General features: G+C 38.7%; 1 protein-coding gene across 1 annotated transcript in view; it reads left to right on the top strand.

Annotated features, from left to right (window-relative positions):
- The window catches only part of ncor1 (nuclear receptor corepressor 1), an 83,932-nt gene that overhangs the window by 24,438 nt on the left and 35,964 nt on the right, over positions 1-23,530 (top strand). Inside the window, 9 exon segments of the mRNA XM_028465837.1 lie at positions 574-687; positions 2,841-2,897; positions 3,019-3,071; positions 3,187-3,253; positions 7,958-8,130; positions 13,376-13,466; positions 14,922-15,100; positions 15,188-15,242; positions 15,409-15,507. Of these exon segments, the coding sequence (XP_028321638.1) occupies positions 574-687; positions 2,841-2,897; positions 3,019-3,071; positions 3,187-3,253; positions 7,958-8,130; positions 13,376-13,466; positions 14,922-15,100; positions 15,188-15,242; positions 15,409-15,507 (888 nt within the window).

The following is a 23,530-nucleotide window of genomic DNA, read 5'->3' as shown; positions in this document are numbered from 1 at the left end:
CTTTTCGCTAACCCATTCTTATCACAGTCCACCCTTCCCATGCGATTCATCTTGTTTTACTATGCTCTGCTCCTCTGTTTTGTGGAATGCAGTTTCATTAGATAGGAATTTAATCTGATTGCTGCTGGGAAACATTGCTCAGCAGCAACTGTCTGTTTGTCCAGGACTTTTAGGAATTTATTTATTTGGCATATTTTGGGAATACCTAATTCTCTTCTGATCATTTCCATAACTTTTTCTGGTAATAATTGCCAACTACCATTTACTAATTTATCCCTGTTGCTGTGTATTACTTGAAAGCGCCAGATGAGACCTTCAGATCAGGAAAAAAACACTATTATACATGAACAAGCTTGCAGTGAATGATCTGATAACACCTGCATGGTCCTCACATATCAGATGCCTGGATCATGGCAGTGTGTTGTGACTGTGTGTTTTTCATCTTCTGCTTAGTACCACGGCAATCATAGATTAAAGCCACCCGCCATTTGGTCATTTGTATGAGGTTCATATTTATTCTACTTTGTCTGTTTTGTGCTCATTGTCAAAATGTGATGTGATGTTGTTTCTTAGCAACAACTCGAGGAAGAAGCTGCAAAGCCAGTGGAGCCAGAAAAGCCTGTGACTCCTCCCCCAGTGGAGCACAAACACCGCAGCATCGTCCAGATCATCTACGATGAGAACAGGGTTCGTTGTCCTCTCACGCATCCATGTTCAGTTCACACTCAAATCCAAAGTAACGTTATACATATACTCTCTTCCTTGGCCTGTTAACATCACACATTACTTTAAGCCCTTAAATTGAGAGATTAGATATACAGTAGTCCCTCGTTTTTTCGCGAGGGTTATGTTCTAAAAATAACCCACAATAGGCAAAATCCGCAAAGTAGTCATCTTTATTTTTTACAATTATTATACATGTTTTAAGGCTGTAAAACCCCTCACCACACTCATACACTTTTCTCAGACAGGAATTAACATTTCTCTCTGGTTTAGACTCTCTCAAAGTTCAAACCTTCGTAGATTTTAAAACATTAACCTGTTTTCAAACATACAGCACGTCAGAGTCACACTTCTAGCGATCAGACATTGATGCTGAACGCATTAAGAGTCTTTGTTGACAATGACGTCAGGCTGTCAACACGGACACTGGTCTGTTCTCTTATTCAACCATGGAGTAGAAGCTATGTGTGACCACCTGGAGCTGTATGACACGACCTTTATAAATGGAACCAGACTAGGAAGAATTTGGCATAGAGGAGAATCAGTGAGGAGGTGGTAGTAGAAGGTAAAAGTTCTCTCTAGCACTGAGCAAGGATAGAATTAGCCGCTAATCACACCGGCTTTTTTCACTGGTGGTTTATGTTTATGAGAGGAGAAAAAGCAGCACAGCTCCTCGCTTCAGCAGGCAGTGAAACTCACCGAGTTGGATGTGTTGCTGCTGGGTGAAGGCAGCATTAGCCTATCAGGAAGCAGAACACAATGCACATTCATATGCTGTAAAAAAATGCATCCAAAATCGCACTGTAAAAAAATCCGCAAAACACCAAGGCCGCGAGAGGTGAACCGCGTTGTAACGAGGGATTACTGTATATAATACGGAGTCACAGAATCAAGACATGCACTATTGTTTTTTTTCTTTTATCCAAATCAAATTTGACATTTTACTTGAATATACTGATTTTTTTTTCTCTTTAAACATCACAAATCATTCTAAAGTTGTAGTGCATTAAACTGAAAATTTCCTTTAGCTTTTCACAAATCTCTGTCCTTGGCTAATAATAGCACTCTACTTAGTAACAGGAGAAAAGTAAAAAAAAAAAAAAAAAAAACATTAAGTGTGAATAATCGTGTTATGTTACGTAGGTCACTGAAGTTCGTGCCTGACAGACAATGTTGTAGACATTGTGTGTTGCAACACGCCCTCCTTCCCAGTCAGCGGTTAACATTTTAGGTGTCTCCAGTGTGGTGCTTTACATTGAGTCCGGCTGCTGTGGTTGGTTGTGTCTGTCTGTAGATGGTGGCGTAACATACGAAAGTTACCAACAGCTTTGATTGAGCCCAGAAAGATCTCTTATCCCTGGCCAAGATTGTTTAACTCATCCAGAAAAATGACTTGCATTAATTTATGTTTTGAAAAAAGAAGCAGTTTTTTTTATTTGAAGAGCTTAATAGAAAGTACATTAAAAAATAAGGAATTAAAAAAAAATAATAATGGGAAATTATCTCTACAAAATGCCAGCAATTACATTTTTCCCCATTTTTTCAGTTTTTTTATTTTGTTGAATTCAACCAATGACTGTTGTTGATTGCTTAAATGTTGTTTTGCTCCAAGTTGTCTTGTGTGAGTCATTAATTGTATTAAACATTGGTCATTCAATTCATTTTTTTTTTTTTGTAATTTAGTTTTACAAGTTAGCTATCATTTAGATGCTGTGGCATGAGTGTAATTATTCATTTGCCCATGATGTTTTTTTTAGAATTTTATATAGAGGGGCTGTGTTCCTACAACAGTAGTTAAAAATCAGATACACATTATCTATCTCAGAATAACAGGGACACGTTGCCTGTCTATCAAAGGCACAGAGAGAATGACACATAATGATGCTAACCCTAATGCCCCAGAGTGGGCCATTTGTTTTTCAGTCTTTATTGGTTGGCATTACTTTGAAGATGAAATTGCTGGAAAAGTTATGATGAATTGAGCACAACTGGACAATTTATTATTGCCTTTCTGTGAATCTGCCTCTCAGATTAATTCATTTTTTAATCTTAACTTTTCAAACATATTAAGACTTATTCAGCATGTTGATGTAGAATTTTAAACTCTTTTGCCTTAGAAAAAAGCCGAGGAGGCCCATAAAATCCTAGAAGGTCTCGGCCCCAAAGTGGAACTGGTATGTAATTTTTAATTATTTAGTTGATTAAGTGACCAAAGTCACCTGAATAAAATTTATCCTGTACAAAATACTGCAAATGGAATAAGAAACTGACTAGTCTATTTCTGCTTTGTTTTAGCCCTTGTACAACCAGCCATCAGACACTAAAGTGTATCACGACAACATCAAGACGTGAGTATCTGTACAGTGTGTTGTGATTAGTTCATTTATGGCCTTTCACTTTTAGAAAATAAAATATATTAGACATTATGTGATGTAAATAACCGATGACGGTTACTTTTTTCAGAAACCAAGTCATGAGAAAAAAGCTGATTTTATTTTTTAAGAGGAGAAACCACGCCCGTAAACAAAAGGTAAGTGTCTCAAATAAACACACGTCATAAGATCAATGATATACGAGTAGTATAATGAGCCTTCTGTGTCAATTTTTTTTTTATTGAAGTGTATACATGAGAAAAAAGCCATACGTATCAGGACACAGTGGCATCAGCATCAAACATTTATACACAACTTCCACCAAGTTTAGATTTTTGTACACACCATCAAGTTTAGATAATATTAATGTGAATCCTCAAAGAAGCAACCAACCAAAAAAAAGAATATATATATATATAATATTTATTTATTTTATTTTATTTTTAATTTAATAATAAATAAAAAAGTGGAGGTGGGTGTGTGGTTATATTGCTGAATAAAAATCCATAAACAGTTGCCATTTATTGTTGAAATTGTTTACATTACCCCTTCTTGAATACCTTATTTTCTGTACTTTCAAAAGGGACATAATCTCATTAATCCACTGTGTGCTGGAAGGCGTGGTTACACATTTCCGTTAAGAAGGAGGTGATGGCTCCTTCTTAACTTCCATGTCCTGAGCACTGAGCAGAGTACTGGGTGAACTCTTCCAGGAGCCCAATAATGCAAATTTGGCCAGAGAGAGCAACAGTTTTTGACAATAAAATGAGACTTAAAGTAATTGCCCCATAAACCTAATAACAGATTATGCTCCCTGAACTGTTCATGAACTAAATATTAGTCTTTAATAACCTTGTTGATAAAGAAACCTTTGCCTTCCTCCAGTGTTCTGTGTCAAAGTCATGTGAAGTGAGACTGAAATGACTTTAGCCGTTGGACTTTGAAAGCTGAATTTGAAATTGAGTTTATAAAAAGTTGTAGCTGCTATAGACAAAGTGGTGCATATGGAATGTTTCTTTTCCTCGATTGCTATTTAACTATAGACATAGAAGAGGAGTTTCTTAGTAGTTACTAATCATACCACTGATTTCTGGATTGTATTTGTGTTTAAGCCCTTAAAACAATCAAATTATTTCTAATCTATCTAAAAAGCTTGAGTCTATCTCTGACAAAAAAAAGATTGTGCGAAGAACAAAAAAAAACAAAAAAACAGATTGTGCATCAACATTAGAAAACCATAGGATTAGCCTTTGGCTGAATTATCCTATTGATCATAAGTTTACTATACTGGATTCTTGTCTAGTTCTACAAATAGCACGTGCTTTAAATTTTTACTTTGAATGTCAAAAGGTGTTTGAGATATTTTATGCATTGCATTTAACAATATTTGCTCAGGATTAGACATTCTCACATCTGTTTGAAACCAACCTTACCAATGAAAACAATGTTTAGATGTATTTGCAAAACAGGAAAGGCCTAAGTTGTCCCTGTTTGTTCAGGCATACTGTTGAACTGTACGTGCTTTAATGCTTGGAGGAATAATAAATATGGTCACATCAAAGAACTAAAAACATGTTTGACAAAGGTCAGCTATTAAAATGTTTCACAGGAACCTTGTGTCAAAAAAGCTTGTATCTCTTTTTGCATGACTTTGGTTCAGCAAGTTTCACCTTCCTCTGGCTGTTTCCCCGTCAGAGCCAGACAGACCGTTTAGGCTAAGAACAATGGCAGAGTGCATGTGGCTGTATGCCAAGAGGAAGGTGAATTGTTGCTGCAGAGTAGAAACAAGCCTGATAAATCCTTTTCCTACAGTTGTTGCAAAACTATTCACACTCCATACATAGCAAAAACAATAGTGTATGTAGGTTACACCACAGTTTTAACTATAAGGCCCTGGTCCCACCTCACGGGCTGCAAAAGCACATCAATTTAGCATGCAGGACCTAATGAAACCCTAAAAACTGCACATATATCACATGTATCATTAATTGAATCCTTAGAAACAATTTACCTTGCGATCACATGTTGGGGTGGTGCTTGTGTGCCAATCTGTTGATTTAAAGCTTCCAATAAGTAGAAACACTCAGCCGGTTTGATAAAGTTATTGAGAAGCATTTTAAACAAGAGCACACGGAGAGCTCAAATCTCTTCCAAACACCATACAGTATATCTCCGTTGCCAATTATTGGCAGTTACAGTATCTGGATCAGTTATCCTTTCACACTTACAAATCTTAAAATTTCCTTCCATTGCCAAAAGCTAATTTTTGGCGATGTAATGTGCCAAAAAGCGGCGCATTCCCTTTTATTTTATTTTATTCTTTACAAAAATGGCAATGAAATACACAATCTTGATTCGATCTTGATGAAACCTGGTGAAGTAATTCAGGAACCAACTCGACAAAACAGAGTCAAATTTAATAAAGATCAGTTACAAACCAAGATATGAATTTATTAAAACTTTGCCAATGACGAGAGATGGGTTTTTTTCCCGAAACTGATCGATAATCAGTAAATTGTTTCGGATCCCCTCCAAAATGTAATGGGACATTCCATGGCATAACATCTAACTTTGGTTATAATGTTGTCAAAATAATGTTTAAAGGTGCCGTCCACCTTTAAACAGAAAAGAGAGATCCTTCTCTCTCCCCCTCCGTCCCGGCTGTTCTCTTGCCCTGCCTCCAAACTTTCCAAAGTCCCTCCCTCAGAGGAGCTAACAAGCTAACGTTAGTCTGACAGCAACATCACAGTAATATAACATACTCTGTTGAAAGCATATTACTGCAGCGCTTCTCTCTCTCTATGTGCACACACCAGATTCTCGCAGCAGCAACACAGTGTCACTTACAGCACCCAAACGGAGGCTGCTGCGCGCGCACACAAACAACACATGCACGACATAGTTCTAGTGTAACAATTACAAATCAAACATAATGTAAATCAAGCAGCAATAATTACCTTTCAAACAGAAAAGTCACCAATTCCATCTTCTACTCTTCCAGACTATACACTGTAAAAAAGATGGTGCTCCAGCCTGGGAAAGGGGCGGGGCCTGTGAGCAACAGCTGTCAGACAGTCCATCAAACACAATCCTGGCTCTGATTGGTTCTTTTTGCTCGGTCGCGGTGCATTCTGGTAATCTGCCAAAGGCTGCAGGAGCAGCAGGGGGGACTCAATGAGCCTGTTTTTTTAAACAAACTACTAGTTTAGTTCAGAAACCTCCGGGTTGTGTTTAATCAAGCAATGTCTTTGGAGGGTCACTGTCATCAATTGACTAAAAACAGTTTTTACCACCTAACAAATATCTCTAAAGTGAAGCATCTATTGTCAAAATCAGATCTCGAACTGGTCATACATGCATTTATATCATCACGTATTGACTATTGTAATTCTGTTTTTACTTGTTTTAATAAGTCGACCCTAAACAGACTCCAGATCATTCAGAACGCTGCTGCCAGACTTTTAACTTTCGAATAGAGTACAAAATATTAGTTCTTACGTTCCAAGCGTTACATGGTCAGGCCCCTAAATATTTTACGGACTTGTTGTGCTCCTACACTTCAGGGCGAAGCCTTCGGTCTTCAGGTCAGGGTCTCCTAAAGACCCCAAAAACAAAATTTAAAACCCGAGGAGACCTGGCGTTCCAGGCTGTAGCCCCAGACTCTAGAATAACCTGCACCAGTCTCTCAGGGAGCTCAAATGTGTGGACACTTTTAAACAACTGTTGAAGACTTCACTTTTCAGAAAAGCTTTTAGTTAACTGGATTTAAAAAATGTTTATTATCCTTTAATGTTGCTGCTCTTAAGATGTTTATGCACCCATGTTTTATTATTCTATTATGATGTTGCACTTGTAATTTTACCACAACTCTGTACAGCGCTTTGTGATTTTATCTGCAAAAAGCGCTTTATAAATGAATTACTTACTTACTAGTTTGATGTAAAGCTGTCCTTACATAGTGACAGCTTGAGCAAATATGACAGAAAGTTACTTTTATAAGAGTTGCAGACTGTACCTTTGAAGTACTTTTGACATAATCTTGCTATCAGACAAACTAACAAATCATAAACGAGGATGGAAAATTTGACCTCCTTGGCAAAGGTAACAAACACTTCATCAAGTACAACTTTGTGAACCGACGTAACGAGGCAGAGCCTGTACAATCTAATGAACACCGTAAAGCCGTATTTTCATGCCAAACAGCATGCACGTGTGAGGAAGCCAGTGCAATTCTTATAAATAAAAAGTGGGCTACAAATAAAGAAAAAGTGTCACTGACTCACACTGTTATGTGGTTTAAAGCCAGCCATCTGTGAACCGGACTCGGTATTCCTTGAACTCCTCCGCTCTCCTTTCGTTCACTTTTGTTGTCGAGTTCACTTTCCGAGATAAACTGCAATACAGATCTCAGTGGTTGGTCTGAAAACGCATGCATTAATAGAGATACATTAGAGTACAGAATGATTTCACAGAGGTTGTTTGCTAGGTTGAATGATGGTCACTTATTTTTTTATTATTTGCATCATTTTGGCTCATCTCTTCAGGAACATACTGTAGCAACATATTTCAATAATTGTATCTCAAACCAAGTCCTATTTATCATCTCATCAGAAAGCCGCACATTCACACCACTCATCACACGAGTGACTTCCTGCAGATAAATTAGAAAGGCTCCTCCTTTTTAACCGTTTATTAATTTATACACTTTAGAAGCAAATATTATTTTTTTTCTCAATTCACAAATAACAAATTCCTTCTTACTTGATGTTTTCTTGATGATGTCTTGGTTCACTGTTTTGGGAATAATTTTGGCTGGAAAATATGCATGCCCTTTTCTAACACAATTTGTGCTGTCCACCAAGGAACAGAAAATCTGTCAGCGGTATGACCAGTTAATGGAGGCGTGGGAGAAGAAGGTGGAGCGAATGGAGAACAACCCTAGACGCAAAGCAAAGGAGACCAGGACACGGGAATACTATGAAAGGCAATTCCCCGAGATCCGCAAACAGAGAGAGCAGCAGGAGCGCTTTCAAAGGTAACTGTCTGGAACAGCAATTGGTCAAAACAGCAACTGGTACAGCAAGAAGTACTATTAGCTTTTTGCTCAGAATTTTTTTTTGTTTGTTGACATAAATGACTTTTTTATTTTTAGGCCTTATACACACTTAGCAGGTTCTTTTTATTATGAATATCCCCCCCCCCCATTTAGAAAATAAAAAAGTTACGTACACACTATTTTGAATATAATTCCATCCACAAAAAACTGCATAAATGTGCTATTGAGCGAGTTTATAAGCATGCCAGACCTGTTGTTGGCAGTATTATGCCAATTCTATCCAATCAGAGCAAGCTCCCCAGCCCAATAGTACAGGGTGCAAACTCTTTTTTAACCACACAGTAACTCCATCAATGACAGGAATGAGGACCAGGACTCGCCACTCAGAAGGCTTCCTTCTCAAAGTTGTCCCAACAGCTAGCAGTGCGTCCAGTTCTGACCCAAAATTGCCAGCTTTGGCAAACAGCATGCCATCGAGGGAAGGAAGGGTTAAGTGATATAAATATAGCTGACAGCAACGCACTCCTAGTCTCCTAACAAGAGGAAGAAGACTCTTAACAAGCAACCAAAGAATGCCTGTACAAATTTTAAAAGTAGCACAATGTCCATGTCACTCTGAAATGGTAAACCTCATGTGACTACAACCTTTTGGCACAAATAACGGTTTAAAATCACGTCCCGTGTTTATTGATTCTGCCTGAGTTTTCAAGAATCTTTATTTTGGTCAAAGTTTACCTAAAGCCCAGTATTTAATGATGTAATCCTGCTTTTTCATGTGGATGACAGGCCAAATCATACAAAAATATATTTGTTTTAGCAGATACTCGACTGCAAGTGGACAAGGCTTTAAAGCTGCAGTTTGTATGTGTTTTTTTTTTTTTTTTTGGCTTAATTTGGTCAAAACTCCATAACCACCTTTAAGCATATTGGAATTAAAAGTGTTCCGAGAGCACAGTGTACTTTTGCAGCTTTAATTGACTCTGTATATGAGGTTTGGAAATCCAAGAGCGTGTCGTGACTTTTTAGCCAATCAGAGATCTTTTTACAGACATAGTGCTCCATGAGCTGTTTTGGGGCATTGCTATTGGCTGCCCAAACAAAGTCGATGCAGGTTCATGACATTCCAGCGGGAGAAGTCCTCATCGCTGCATTATGCACAACGGTTACACAGCAAAGCAAGTGGAAAAAGGAACACCGACGTAGAGAAGCAACAGTCTAAAGTTCCAAACATACCCCGGAGGTTGAGTCCACGTGGACCTCTGTGACCGCACAGGGTCTGCAACATGTACTGGTTTCAGAGGGAGCGCAAGAACAGATGGGATAAATTGCATGTCAACCTAAGATAAGCAAATTCAAGGTGGAGAATACAGAGGCAATCAATTTGCAGTCTGGTTGCGGAGCGATGTGGATCTGACCGGCAGGGAAGGAGCCCACAGCAGCAGCTGCTGCTCAGTAACTACAGGGTGATACATGCTTTCATTTGTCACTAGTCTCTATTGAGAAAAAACTTGATGAGGGCTCCACAGTTCTGTGCGTTCACGAGGATACCGGTAAGGGATGATAGGTTAAGAAACAGGAAGGGGAGAGGGGTGCGTGGGTTTACGATTTTACATAGTGCAGCTTTAATCATCAGGACAGGTAATATAAAATGACATCAAAACAAGTATATGAGCTTATATTAGCATAAAGATAGTCAAATAATATACAAACAATCACAGTGAATAAAAAGTTAACATACCTAATCTGTAGGATCAAGAGTCCTTCTCATTGTCCTTTTAGAGAAATGGAATTTATTATAATCACCGTTTACTGTTTTTAATACATAAGTAATATTTAGTAGACTACCACATTAGACTCCTACACTGTGCATAGTCCATTAGCAGACTGTGGAATGGGTAATTATGGCTGCTTGAACATCTTTAGGGTTACGAGATTCCAAGATTACAATTTCCTTTAGGAGACACTTATATTTCAAAGTGACGTACGACACGAACAGTTGAGGTTAAGGTACTGATCAACATCCCAAGTGATGGCCCAGGTTGGATTCAAACCTTCCCTGCTGTATCAAATTCAATGCATTATTGTTAATATTATTATTAATTATTATTATTATTAAATATAATTAATTATTATATTAATAAGCATTACGCCACCACCAGGTTGAGACATGTATTTTAATGAGATTGCCATTCATAAAATTAGAGAAATAATTCCAATTTTATATTATTGTGCCTTATTTATTGTAATGAGTTGGTACTTGCAGACCACAGAGCTAAAGTACAAAAATTGGGTCATAATCAAATCAAACCAAAAAAAAAATAGTTTGATTTAATGGTCAATTTTTGTACTTATCGATTTGGAAGAAATTATTATCTGATAAAGAACAGACTTAAATTCAACACAGCTGCAGTAGCTTGATTGTCTCCAAATTAAACACCACTGTGTGCTGAATGATGGTCAAGATACAAGGCTCTCTGGGTGCCTCTGAGTAGAGATTAAGCTAATTTGTCATTATTATGAAGCCGATTCTTTGCACTTTGATTAAACAAGTTAGGCTGTCAGACATCTGTAGTGTCAGGAATTAGAGTGTTGGAGCACCCAGATGCAGAGAGCAAAGGAGGCAAAATGCTGGGGTATCTTTGCAAAAATGAATTCATGATTTATTGTTTAAAAAAAAAAAAGAAACTCAAGTAACATAAGGCCAGCACAGGGGAAACTGGAGAAGGAGAAACACCAAGGGATGGGATCAGGAGTCAAGAAAACAATACCACAATGGAAGCAGCAACCATTCTGTGTCCTAACACTCAGCTAATTGACTCACGCTAGAGGCTTGATTGAGAATTGGCCATACCTGAGTGCCAAACGCGCTGGTGACGACATAATCCAAGATGGAGGCGGCCCGGACTACAGCTGACACTATTTAATAAGAGCCTTAAAAGACATAATGAAAAGAGTGGATGGATGGAGGCATAAACATGCGGACTTTCACACGGACACACACAGATTTATTAAACACACCCGGACCTCGGTAAACACGGTAAACAGAACAGGCTTCACCGGTCGGCAGGCACTAGGACCCGGAGGCGAAGTAAATAAATCACCAAATATCACCAGTTTATCATTTTACCTGTTGTTAGAGCTATTATCTTTACCAGGTAACAAATATTTATTCCTGGTGAGTATTTTCCTGAGTTTTACTGGGCCTTTTACCGGTGATTAGTTCCTATCTCTCTTCTGCTCCATGGTCCAAACTGAAACCGTATGTTCTTGTTGAGCTGCTGATTCAAATCTACAATCAAAATAAAGGTGAAAACAGTTGTCATGTGTGGTGTTCTGTGTTATAGTTATAAACATGCAGACTTTCACACGGACACACACGGACCTATTAAACACACATGGACCTCGGTAAACACGGTAAATGGAACAGGCTTCATCAACTGGCAGGCACTAGGACCCAGATGCGGAGTAAATGTGTCCCTGTACTGCATTCGCAGGCTGTAATATCACCAAGTTTATCATTTTACCTGTTGTTAGAGCTACTATCTTTACCAGGGAGCAAATATTTATTCCTGGTGAGTGTTTTACTGGGCTTTTTACCGGTGATTTGCTCCTATCTCCCTTCCGCGCCGCCGGACCAAACTGAAACCGTAGCCAGACACACACACACGCACACGCCAGAGAGACACACACACACACAAGTCGCGTTCTGAACGCATCTTATACAAACCCTGCATAAACAAACAGAGCAAGCCGTGGAAACAAACTAGTGCGGGCATTTAGGAATCGAAAAAAAGAATCAAAATGCAAACATCTTCGTAACGGTTCTGGAACCAGAAGTTAGGAACCGGTTCCTATTTGGAACCGGTTCTCGATGCCCAACCCTAGTCCTGAGTCTTCCTCTGGGCCTCCCTCTGGTCAGACATGCCTGGAACACCTCCTTAGGGAGGCAACCAGGGGCATCTAAGCCATCTCTTCTGGCTTTTCTCTGTCTGTAAGGGAGTGCACTGCCACCATTCCGCCCGCTTGTTTCAGGGATCTTGTTCTGTCAGTCATGACCCAAGATGCCCAGACCTCCCTCTCCCTAGAAACTCCTTCTAGCTCTTCCGTGGGGACCGCAGTGCGTTAGCAGGCCAGCAGAGTGAAATAGTCCCTCAAGTGTTTCCTGAATCTTCCCCTGGGACTCCTCCCGATGGGACATGCATTCTGGTCATGCTGCTTCAAAGTAGAACATAGTCCAGCCTCTCTCAAGGAGTAAAGTTCCAGACCCTAGATGTTAGTGTGGAAGTTAGCCCACTTATTTCTAATTGATACCATGCAACTTCCATTCTAGCTAAGACTCTCCCCCTCCTACCACCATTTTGGGCAATGTACACTTTTTTTTCCTTTAAAGAGTAATTGAACCCCTGCTTTTGGCTGACCTGCCACTAGGGGGGAAATTAAAAAAATGCTTTGATTGTGGGCGTTACTACTGTAGCAGTAAGATACGCCCACTCAGGCTGCCAGTCAGTGCTGTGCACAAAGACAGACAGTAATGCACACACAGAGATGGACGGGAATACACACATGATATGTCTGTAAATACACAAAGCATGATGAACCCTCTGATTTGCGCAGAATTTGCTCTTTATAGAAGTCAAAAATATCACCGCTGCAGCGGGCTGTTTCACACAGAGCATTAGACTGCCTCATTGAGGCTGTTAATCAATGCTCACTGAGGGCTGTGATTGGAGGAAACCCTCCTCCCACCTCTCAGCTTTTATGTGAGGGGCGGGGCCAACAGTGAAAGTTGGTGCCACAGGGTAATCCAAAGAATTCGCCTGTAATAGTTGTAATAGTCGGCGTTCATTTTACAACTAAATACAGAAAATTAAAATACTTTTACTAAAATGTGAAGAATGGGACTAGGATTGATAAACAGCACTACTTAATACCCAAATACATTTGTATTCAGCAGAAAAAAAGTGAGTTTGGTGTTTAGTTACTCTACATCATATGTGGCTTTGAAAGCTTAGTCTGACCCGTGACCTGGGGCCTGTTTGCTCTGGGAGACCCTATTCAGTTGCACAATCCCCTCCACAATGCTAACATGGCAGTTCATGTAGGAGTAAGATATTAATAACTATCAATAAGAAATAATTAATTGGTTGTAAAGGATTTTACACTCATTTAAGATCTGTTTACTGTGTTGTACTATTTGTAAAGGGTTTTGTAAATATCTCCCCAGGGTTGGACAAAGAGGAACGGGTCTTTCTGCAACCATTGCAAGAAGTGAGCACGAAATATCTGAAATCATAGATGGGCTCTCTGAGCAGGAGGTGAGTGCTAACTTAAGTTTGATGGGTGTGGAGTCTTTCCCTCTTCCTGATCTTCAGTGACACACTCCCATTTATCCAACCTTATTGTTTAATCACTGATATGGTTTTCCTGCACAGTCAAAAAGGAAGAATAAAAATGGGATATTGTTGCACTTAAAGGTCCCATATTATACGTCTTTTCATACTATTTCACGTATGTCTCAGAAGCCCAACAGAATAGTATTCAAAGTTTATTGCCCCAAACGCATCTGTGGTCCTGAATTTCAGCAGCCTAAAAAGTTACACTCATGAGCTCCCCTCAGAACAGGCTGTTTCAGAGTATACTGCCAGGTATTCTATGAGCTGTGTCTGGCCACGCCCTACTCTGGGAGACGAGCGCTCGCAAGTCTGCCTTCACACATCTTATGTTGAATGCCTCCTTACATTATTTAATCTTCCATGTTAGCATTTTAGCTTCCATGCTAACATTTCACTGCCATTTTAACAGCTAACAGCTAATCGCACTGGTTAAGCTTATGCAGTAAAAGAAAGAAAACATCCTCCATGTTTGTGCTTGATTCCTGAAGTGTTGGTACCGCTTTGTGCTTTATTCAGAGTCTCTGAGCTCAAATTTTTTTTCAAAGCAGTCTTATGTTAAATGCCGGGCACATACATACCAACGGAAATGTCATACACAACCAGCAAAGATGAATGCCAGCCACTGGGTCCTGAGAGGCTCAGCTGAGAGAATAAATTTTTGCGTTGCCGATGTCCTTCCTTTGCAAAGTCTCTTTACAAAAGTTGTGAGGGGTTGTGACAGGAGCAGAGAGCGGATCAGTAAGAGGGGTTATTCCTCACAAACGAAGCAAACTCAAACTCGCCTGTCTGAGCACACATTTCCCAAATTGTGAAGCAAACAAGGGAGGGAGGAATTATACATTTTCACTTTTGAAGCCTCATAATGATGTTATGGAGATATTTATTCCTGTTAGAAAACCATTTAAAAGTAACATTTGTATGATATGGGACCTTTAAGACACCTAACTATTGAGGTTAAATTACTGCCCAGCAAGTCTCGATGTTGTAACATGGAAAGTCTTTGCAGAAAAAATTAACAAACCCCTGCTCTGGTGCCATTTTGCACAAATATATTATGAAATAATAACAATCAGCCTTTATTGTCCTTTATGTACAGGTACATACACAAAGGTAATTCCCTGCATTTAACCCATCCATGAGCAGCCACGGTGTAGCATCCGGTGAGCAGTTAGGTTTAAGGGACTTTCGCAACATCCTACAGTGATGGCTCAGGTTTGATTCCAACCAGTGACTTCCTCATCCATTAGGACACCACTGCCCTATGGTTATGGTTTAGCTCAGACACCATATCAGACTCAGGAAAATTACTTTGTGGATATGTTTTTGTGCAAATGATAGAATGGTCATCTCAAATTTCAAATTCCCAATTTTCCACAGAACAACGAGAAGCAGATGAGACAGCTGTCAGTCATTCCCCCCATGATGTATGACACGGAACAGAGGCGAGTGAAGTTCATCAACATGAATGGTCTGATGGATGATCCAATGAAGGTGTACAAAGCTCGCCAGTTCATGAATGTTTGGACTGAACATGAAAAGGAGATCTTTAAGGAGAAGTGAGTTTTTTTGTGTTCCACAAAATAATTTGCTTTGAATTGGTTTTGTCTTTGTCACAGTCTGAATAATGACTGCGCATTTTTTAGGTTTGTCCAACACCCGAAGAACTTCGGCCTTATTGCCTCATATCTAGAGAGAAAGGTATGTTAACCATTGTATTTTCAGTGCTTGTCAATGAGATCTAGACTTTTTGATCGTAGGTTTGAGTTGCTAACCACTCTGAATCCTGATTCTTTGATAACAATCACTTTATTTAAAAAAACAATTCTTGATTAAAGCTTGTGTATGTTGTAATTATTCCTTTCAGTGTGTCGCTGACTGCGTTCTGTACTACTACTTGACCAAAAAGAATCACAATTATAAGACACTGGTGAGGCGGAATTATGGAAGACGACGAAGGAACCAGGTAAATCCAACAATCTATCTCATAGGGCTGCATTTGTCATATATTGGTGTGATTGAGTATTCAATCAAATATTCCATTAGTCAAATAGAATGTACTTTTACCTTAATTAAAGCTCAATTTTAAATATACAGTGGGGCAAAAAAGTATTTAGTCAGCCACCAATTGTGCAAGTTCTCCCACTTAAAAAGATGAGAGGCCTGTAATTTTCATCATAGGTATACCTCAATTATGAGAGACAAAAGGAGAAAAAAAATTGTAACATTGTAGGATTTTTAATGAATTAATTGGTAAATCCCTCTGTAAAATAAGTATTTGATCACCTACAAACAAACAAGATTTCTGGTTCTCACAGACCTGAAAATTCTTCTTTAAGAGGCTCCTCTTACCTCCACTCGTTACCTGTATTAATGGCACCTGTTTGAACTCATTATCAGTATAAAAGACACTTGTCCACTAACTCAAACAGTCACACTCCAAACTCCACTATGGCCAAGACCAAAGAGCTGTCAAAGGACACCAGAAACAAAATTGTAGACCTGCACCAGGCTGGTAAGACTTGAGGTCTTGGTGTGAAGAAATCAACTGTGGAAACAGTTATTAGAAAATGGAAGACATACAAGACCACTGATAATCTTCCTCGATCCACACAAGATCTCACCCCGTGGGGTCAAAATGATCACAAGAACGGTGAGCAAAAATTCCAGAACCACATGGGGGAACCCAGTGAATGACCTGCAGAGAGCTGGGACCAAAGTAACAAAGGCTACCATCAGTAAAGCACTACGCCGCCAGGAACTCAAATCCTGCAGTGCCAGACGTGTCCCCCTGCTTAAGCCAGTACATGTCCGGGCCCATCTGAAGATTGCTAGAGAGCATTTGGATGATCCAGAAGAGGATTGGGCGAATGTCATATGGTCAGATAAAACCAAAATAGAACTTTTTGGTAAAAACTCAATTTGTCGTGTTTGGAAGAGAAAGAACACCATACCTACTGTAAAGCACGAGGGTGGTAACATCATGCTTTGGGGCTGTTTTTCTGCAAAGGGACCAGGATGACTGATTTGTGTAAAGGAAATAATGAATGGGGCCATGTATCATGAGATTTTGAGTGAAAACCTCCTTCCAAAAGCAAGGGCATTGAAGATGAAACGTGCCTGGGTCTTTCAAGCACGACAATGATCCCTAACACACCGCCCGGGCAACGAAGGAGTGGCTTCGTAAGAATCATTTCAAGGTCCTTGAGTGGCCTAGCAAGTCTCCATATCTCAACCCCATAGAAAATCTTTGGAGGGAGTTGAAAGTTCGTGTTGCCCAAAGACAACCACAAAACATCACTGCTCTAGAGGAGATCTGCATGGAGGAATGGGCCAAAATACCAGCAACAGTGTGTGAAAATTTACAGAAAACGTTTGACCTCTGTCATTGCCACCAAAGGGTACATTACAAAGTATTGAGATGAACTTTTGTTATTGACCAAATAAATATTTTCTACCATAATTTGTAAATTAATACATTAAAAATCCTACAATGTGATTTTGTGAATTTTTTTCTCATTTTGTCTCTCGTGGTTGAGGTATACCTATGATGAAAATTACAGGCCTTTCTCATCTTTTTAAGTGGGAGAACTTGCACAATTGGTGGCTGACTAAATACTTTTTTGCCCCACTGTACAACAGGAAAAAAATAACTGTTTGCATAATTGTTTATTTCACACATATCCAAAATAGTAAAAGAAAAGAAACATGCATATTTGTTGTAAAAAGATTCCACTATAGGTGATGTCAACATAAGAAGACAAATACAGGCATGGTTAAAAAATAAATAATTAAAAAGCTATGTTTTTTTTTTTTTTTTTTTTAAATAATAATAATTTAATTACAGCTTCTCATTTTACTTAGTACCTCCAGGCACCAACTGTTGGCTAGCAACACATGTGACTTTGAGTCTTAAGAATAATTATATGATTGTAGGCGTGAATTGGCACAGAACCACATGTAGATAAGAAAATAATTATTTAATTTGTTGTTCAGCTTTAAATATGCATAGTTAATTCTTGAGCATTCGAGGCTGGCAATGTGTTTTTTTCTATAGTTATATTGCGTGTGTTCTATATGTAACAAGATAATGTTTCAACAGCCACAGCTTTACAATTCTGGCTTTTTAACTTAGCGGTGGCTCAAAAATATGGGCTTGAATCATCGTGGTGGATTTTTTTTCATCTCCTCTCTGTCTCTTCCCTTTCCACCAGTGCCTGTACAGTATGTTCTGTCTCTGTCAGGCACATTTACTGTGTACCACAAAGGGTTGGTTGTAGGCTTCTGAAGATTACTTGAGATGTGTGGCAGTGAAGGACACGAGAGTTCATGATTGCAGCTTCAATATAAGGATGCTTTTTCACGTGTTACTAAGTAGTACCGTAGTTAGAATAGTTCACCCATTGGTCACTAATAAGTTAACCCTGAATCTGTTAAAGATAAGACTTTATTGATCTCTCATGGGGGGAAATTTGTATGTCAGAGCAGCACAAGAAACAACTTCAAAAGTACAGTAATAAAATTGAGATAAAAGATAATTACTCTCTTAAAACAATAAAAATGATTTGCACTATGTATGTGAAACTAAAATTGTACTGCATAAATTGAAAAATAGTAATCCAGTAAAGTTATTAAAGGGCAAGTAATTTTTATTGAGTAGAGAGCAGATTCGATGAGTCACAAGGTGAGTCTTATTGATGTTTGGATGAAAAAGCTGCAGTAGTGCTTTGTCCTGCAGAGTAGATGTTTCAGTCTGCTTCTGAAGGAGCTGCTCAGAGTGTCCACAGTCTGATGTAGTGTGTGAGAGGGATTGTCCACGATAGCACCAAGTTTAGTTAACAACCTCCTCTCATCCACCTCCGCTGAGTCCAGAGAAGAGCTCAGGACAGAAGTGGTTCTCTTGACCACTTTTTTCAGTCCCCTCCTGTCTCTCTCTGTGATCCCTGCCCCCCAGCAGACCACTGCATAGAAAAACAGTTATTTTCTAGCTTTTGAGTGAACTCTCCTTTTCCTCTGTGACATTAAAAGTGTTGTTCGTAGAAAAGTGGCCTTTTGATTCAATGTGTTTTGTTTTGTTTTAACCAAGCATTCGTTCTGGTTTTGTTTAGTATTTAGTAAGAGCAAATGGAATATTTGGTTTGTGGTTAGTTTTCTCAGTATTTTTGCATAGTTTCTTTATGTACTTGGCTTTAATCTCAAAATCAGATACACCCAGTTCATTTTAAGGACAGGGGACAAAATATTAGCACCATAATGCAATTAACAATTTGAGGTTTATCCAATTTAAAGTACATTTCAATACAAAGCATGGAGGCAGACAGTGGATTGTTTCCAGTGATCTTAAAAGAAGAAAATGCAGTTATCATGTTTCTTATTGCTGTGATATTTTAACATTGCAACAAAATATTGTCTTGTGAGGTTTACGCTAACATAAAGCCCTATTTGTGCTAAGAGGATCTAGGTGATTATCATCACTGGTAAACATATTTATTTGTTTTTACATAGTTACACATTGGTTTTTCCATTAAAGATCATAAGCACATTGGGTGGTATGGTTGCTACATTGAATAACTGATTTTAAATTGTCCAACTTTGTCTTCAGAGGCAGGTCCTTCAATTGTCTTCAGGGCTGGTTCCACATCATTTTTCTCTTATTGTGAATGTTTTTTTTGAGATGTGCATTAATGCAGAGATTGTAGAGATGCAGTTGATTTAGAAGCTACTGGTGCCTTAACTTGCCACAGTCTGATACAGCAGAGTGATTCATTTAAGTAGGAAGGTAAAAGCAGAAGAATGTCGGGTGAGTGACCTTTTATGAGCAGGAGTCGGTGCAAGCAGCTTTTCTGCTGAGTGTTATTCTTTTTGTTTTTGTTTACCTTCCACCGTTCTGCTGGGAGTCTGAAAGGAAGAAGTTCACCCCTTCTTGTAGCAAAGGAATTGGTACGGCCCGACTGTCTGACAGGCCCAAAAAACTCACTGGGCTGCTGTGAGTGCCAATCAAAGAGGAGTGCTCGACAGGGATTACCTTGAGTGACCCTGCATAGATTAGTGTGTGCATGTGAGATGGACAATTCTCTGGGCAGCTTAAGCGGCCTGATGACACGCTTTCCCGGAATATGTGTGGCGGAGCTGTGGGCTGGCAGCCCTTCTAAGGAGCTTGACTACGGACTTGTCCTGCCCCTCTTCTGCTACTGCTATGGAAGCACCGGAGGGTAATTTCATGTTTGCTACATCAGCAAGCTATGGCTTTCACTAAATGAAAAGGGTTTAATGATCATCAAATGAGCTTGCAGGTTTGTCATCTGCTTTAAAAGTGTTTTTGCAGTATATTTGTATTGTAGTTTCTATAACTTTGAGCTTATGTTTTTGTATTCTTGAGGCTGATTAGAATTCAATGCTACATTTTTAAGGAAGTTGTCAGAAGACATGTTTTTGTTATCTTAATAGTTAATAACTTTGGTTAAGGCAATGTGGGTATATGTATGTGTTTTTGCATGGGTGGTATTTTTTTCTTTAAAACTTTGCAAGTAATTCTTTTTAGGTACAATATATTATGTATACGTTAGGTGATTTATTTTCACCTCACAGGTCCCAACTATTGATTGCCCTCTGGTGTAAAACAACTTTAACTGCTTGCTAATACAACAGCCGTCACACTGGCACAAGTAGTTTATCTTCCATGGGTGATTTATGCGAGCGACAACCCCAAGTCAAGGAATTGTCAGAATAACAAGACAAAACTTGCCTTCCTGAGTAATTTTGGGTCTTTTTTTTATTACTTTACAGTTGAACTGGCTGTCATTATCAAAATATATCAAATAATAATAATTATTATTATTACTATTTATCTTAACGCAGGTCCTGCACGAATTTTCTTCAATATATGTGTCCATCTAATCTGGATACATATTGCTTGTTTTCCTGATTTTTTTATTTTTTTATTTTTTTTGCCTGAAGAGAACAAGTCACAGTGCTGTTTAAAGGGTTTTTTTTTCAGCTTGGCATGATAAGTTTGAAAGTTTAAGTGTCCAGTTGGAGCTGCAGTGAATTTTGTTTTGATGACAGATGAGCTGTACACCACATAATGTGCTAGTGCAGTCCGCGAGCAACATGTCTGCTCATTTGCCAGACAGACTCAAGCTAATTACATGATCAGTAAGGAACGAATCAAATGGAGTCAGGGAAGTAGACGGACAGGGTCTCTAAACAACAGTTTGATTTTGTGTCACAGGAAAACCAGAATAGCAGCATCCCATCCAAGATGAGGCATCGAATTATTGTTAATGTGAACCTGCTGTAGACTTTTATACACTGGTCTCAGGTAGCAGTTAACAAAAGATTAACTAAAACCCCAAACTCACTTTTTTCTGCTCAATACACAAGTATTTGGGTATTCAGTAGTGCTGTTGATTGATCCTAGTTCAACTTTTTAACATTTAGTAAAAGTATTTTAGTTTTGCATATTTTGTGGTAAAATGTCAGTGAATGCCCTCTATGGGTTGAACTATTACAATTGAATTTTGCTATTGGCTGAGACAGATTATATGACGTCATTTCAACCATCATGTGTCACTAACTGTCACTGTTGGCCCCGCCCCTCCTATAAAAGCTGGGAGGAGAAATCTGTCCCAGCCCTCAGTGAGCTCCATGTGAAGCTGCGTTCTACTGCGGTTATGTTTATGAATCTGTTCTTCTACAAAAAGCAGATTCTGCTTTAATCAGAGGGCTCATCAAGCTATTTGTGTATGTACAGACACATCGTGTGTGTGTTCCCGTCTGTCTCTGCGTGTGCGCGGACTTGCGTGTACTTTTTGTCGTTGTGAGTGCATTTTCCTGATGTGTGCGTGAGGTGGTGTTCCGGGGCTCATGGCTGGAGAGCAGAGGCTGTTTGTCCGTGAATGCTATAGTGTCTGTAGGGCTGTGTGTGCGTGGGTGAGCTTCTTGACAGGGTTGTGTGTGCGTGATCGTAGTAGTTGAGCACAGCTCAGCTGTCGCTGTGGAGCAGTGAGGGGCTATGCTGCCAGTACTGGGCGTGTTTTATCTAATTCAGGAGTAACGCCCATAATGAAGGCATTTTTTGAATTTCCCCCTTAGTGGCAGGTCAGCAGAAAGCAAATATAAGAGATACAAAAAGAAATAAAAATATATTATTTAACTAAAGGCCTAATAAGCAACAATGCCTAATTAATACATAAGTTCAACAGTAAAAAAATTGCAATTTGATATTTGACTTTAAAAGTAAAAACATGAAAACTTTAATTTCACATTTTTGGTTGTTATAATGAGCTGCTAGATCAAGTGAAACAGACCCATTGGCTCCCTACATAATAAGCTGTATTACACTACAGCAAGCGAGAGGATCATATCTCATCGGGCCCCTTTAGCGTTTTGGAAATGTTTTTACTTGATTTTAATTAGTGCATCTTTTTTACAATTGTGCAAAATAAAAAAATGGCAAAATCAAAGTTGTTGCAAAATTTAGTGGTATGAAATTAAGTTACAACACTAATAATGATATATTCATAAGCTTAAGATGACTTGCAGTATGCATGAAATTACGCAAGAGTAAGTTGCCATAAATTTGACATGTCCGTTTGTTACCCATGCTAGACACAACCTCCTCTTTTACTTAGTTCAGATTGCTGTTTCCGTTTCAGAACGGGAATTCCGTGTTTTCCATCGAAGACCCTATGTTTAGTCATCCTACACATTAGACACGTGCTGTCACGCTAAACTGACTGCTCCATGCTTCTTTGGTTTTTTATTAGATATTTGAATATTATATAATATATTTTGCATAATGTACTGAAAGTTACATTTTATGGTTTAAAGAGGGTGTTGGATTCTTCGTTGTTTATCAGACATGGTTTACCAAAGAAAGGCCTTTGCTGTTTTTTGAATACTTTCTTCAGTTGTTCCCCTGTCAATTTTTTATTTGCATCAGGACCCATCTTTTGCTTTCACCCGTGAGTAAAGCACATTCCTAGGACCCATCTGGTACCAGCATGAGATGTTTGGCTTGGCAGAGCCAGACTTGTTTCAGCACAAAGCTTTCATGGAACAGGAAGCCAGCAATGGAGATAAAAGAATGTTACTCTTTCCTCAAACACTCCATCAGGACTGCTTACTTACAAGCTTGTATGTACTATGTACTTTTGTATAGAAAGTGACTTATAATACTTTGAACTACTGAGATAAACCTATAGCTACCTGGAATGATCTTCATTTTATACAAGTTCTTTAAAGCTTATTCTACTGTACGCTGAATTCTTTATATATTAATAACAAGTCTCAAGCATACCTAAGGATTAGTTTCACAAAAAAAAACAATTTCAACTATTAACAAATATGGCTATTTTGATTTTAATATGATACTTCTTACACAAATGTATGAATATTTCAACCCTCTACCAGCTTCTGTCTAAAGCAAATGCTTTGTCATTCTGCTTTTTTTTATTCTCTTATGAACATCATTTAGAATTTAAACAGTGAACATTATCGCAAAACATTTTGTATCTAGGCTCTATAGTTTTTGTTTTCAATGTTTTACAGGAATGATTAGGTAATTACTTTCAGTTTCTACCCTGTGTCATACTTTGCCATCTGGGATCCACGAGGATTAAGTGAGACACAGCGTTGTGTCTTCAGTTAAATCTCATTTACACAAATGCTTGAATTACCATGTCAACGAACGAACGGCTAACACAGGTTTTCTTTTTTGAAATCTTGTCAGATTTACTTGGCACACATTAAGTGCCTTATCACATCAGGACAAATGTGGTGCGTGTTGTCAGTCAAAAGACATTCAAGTTTAGTGTCAAACGTCGTGCTCCTGTAAAGTTTACTTCTATGTCCTGGAGAGACGGAAGGCTGTGCCCAGTTATAATCTATCAGTTCATTAATTTATAATTGCATGATAATCTCTATTTATTTATTTATTTTGGTCAGTAAAATGGAAAAGAGAAGGAAATAAATGATTAGCCAAGAAT

This window comes from Gouania willdenowi, chromosome 14, assembly GCF_900634775.1.
Source record: "Gouania willdenowi chromosome 14, fGouWil2.1, whole genome shotgun sequence".
NCBI classification, from domain to species: Eukaryota; Metazoa; Chordata; class Actinopteri; order Blenniiformes; family Gobiesocidae; genus Gouania; species Gouania willdenowi.
Note: the sequence above shows the minus strand (reverse complement) of the source record. Positions and strands in the feature narration are given on the sequence as shown.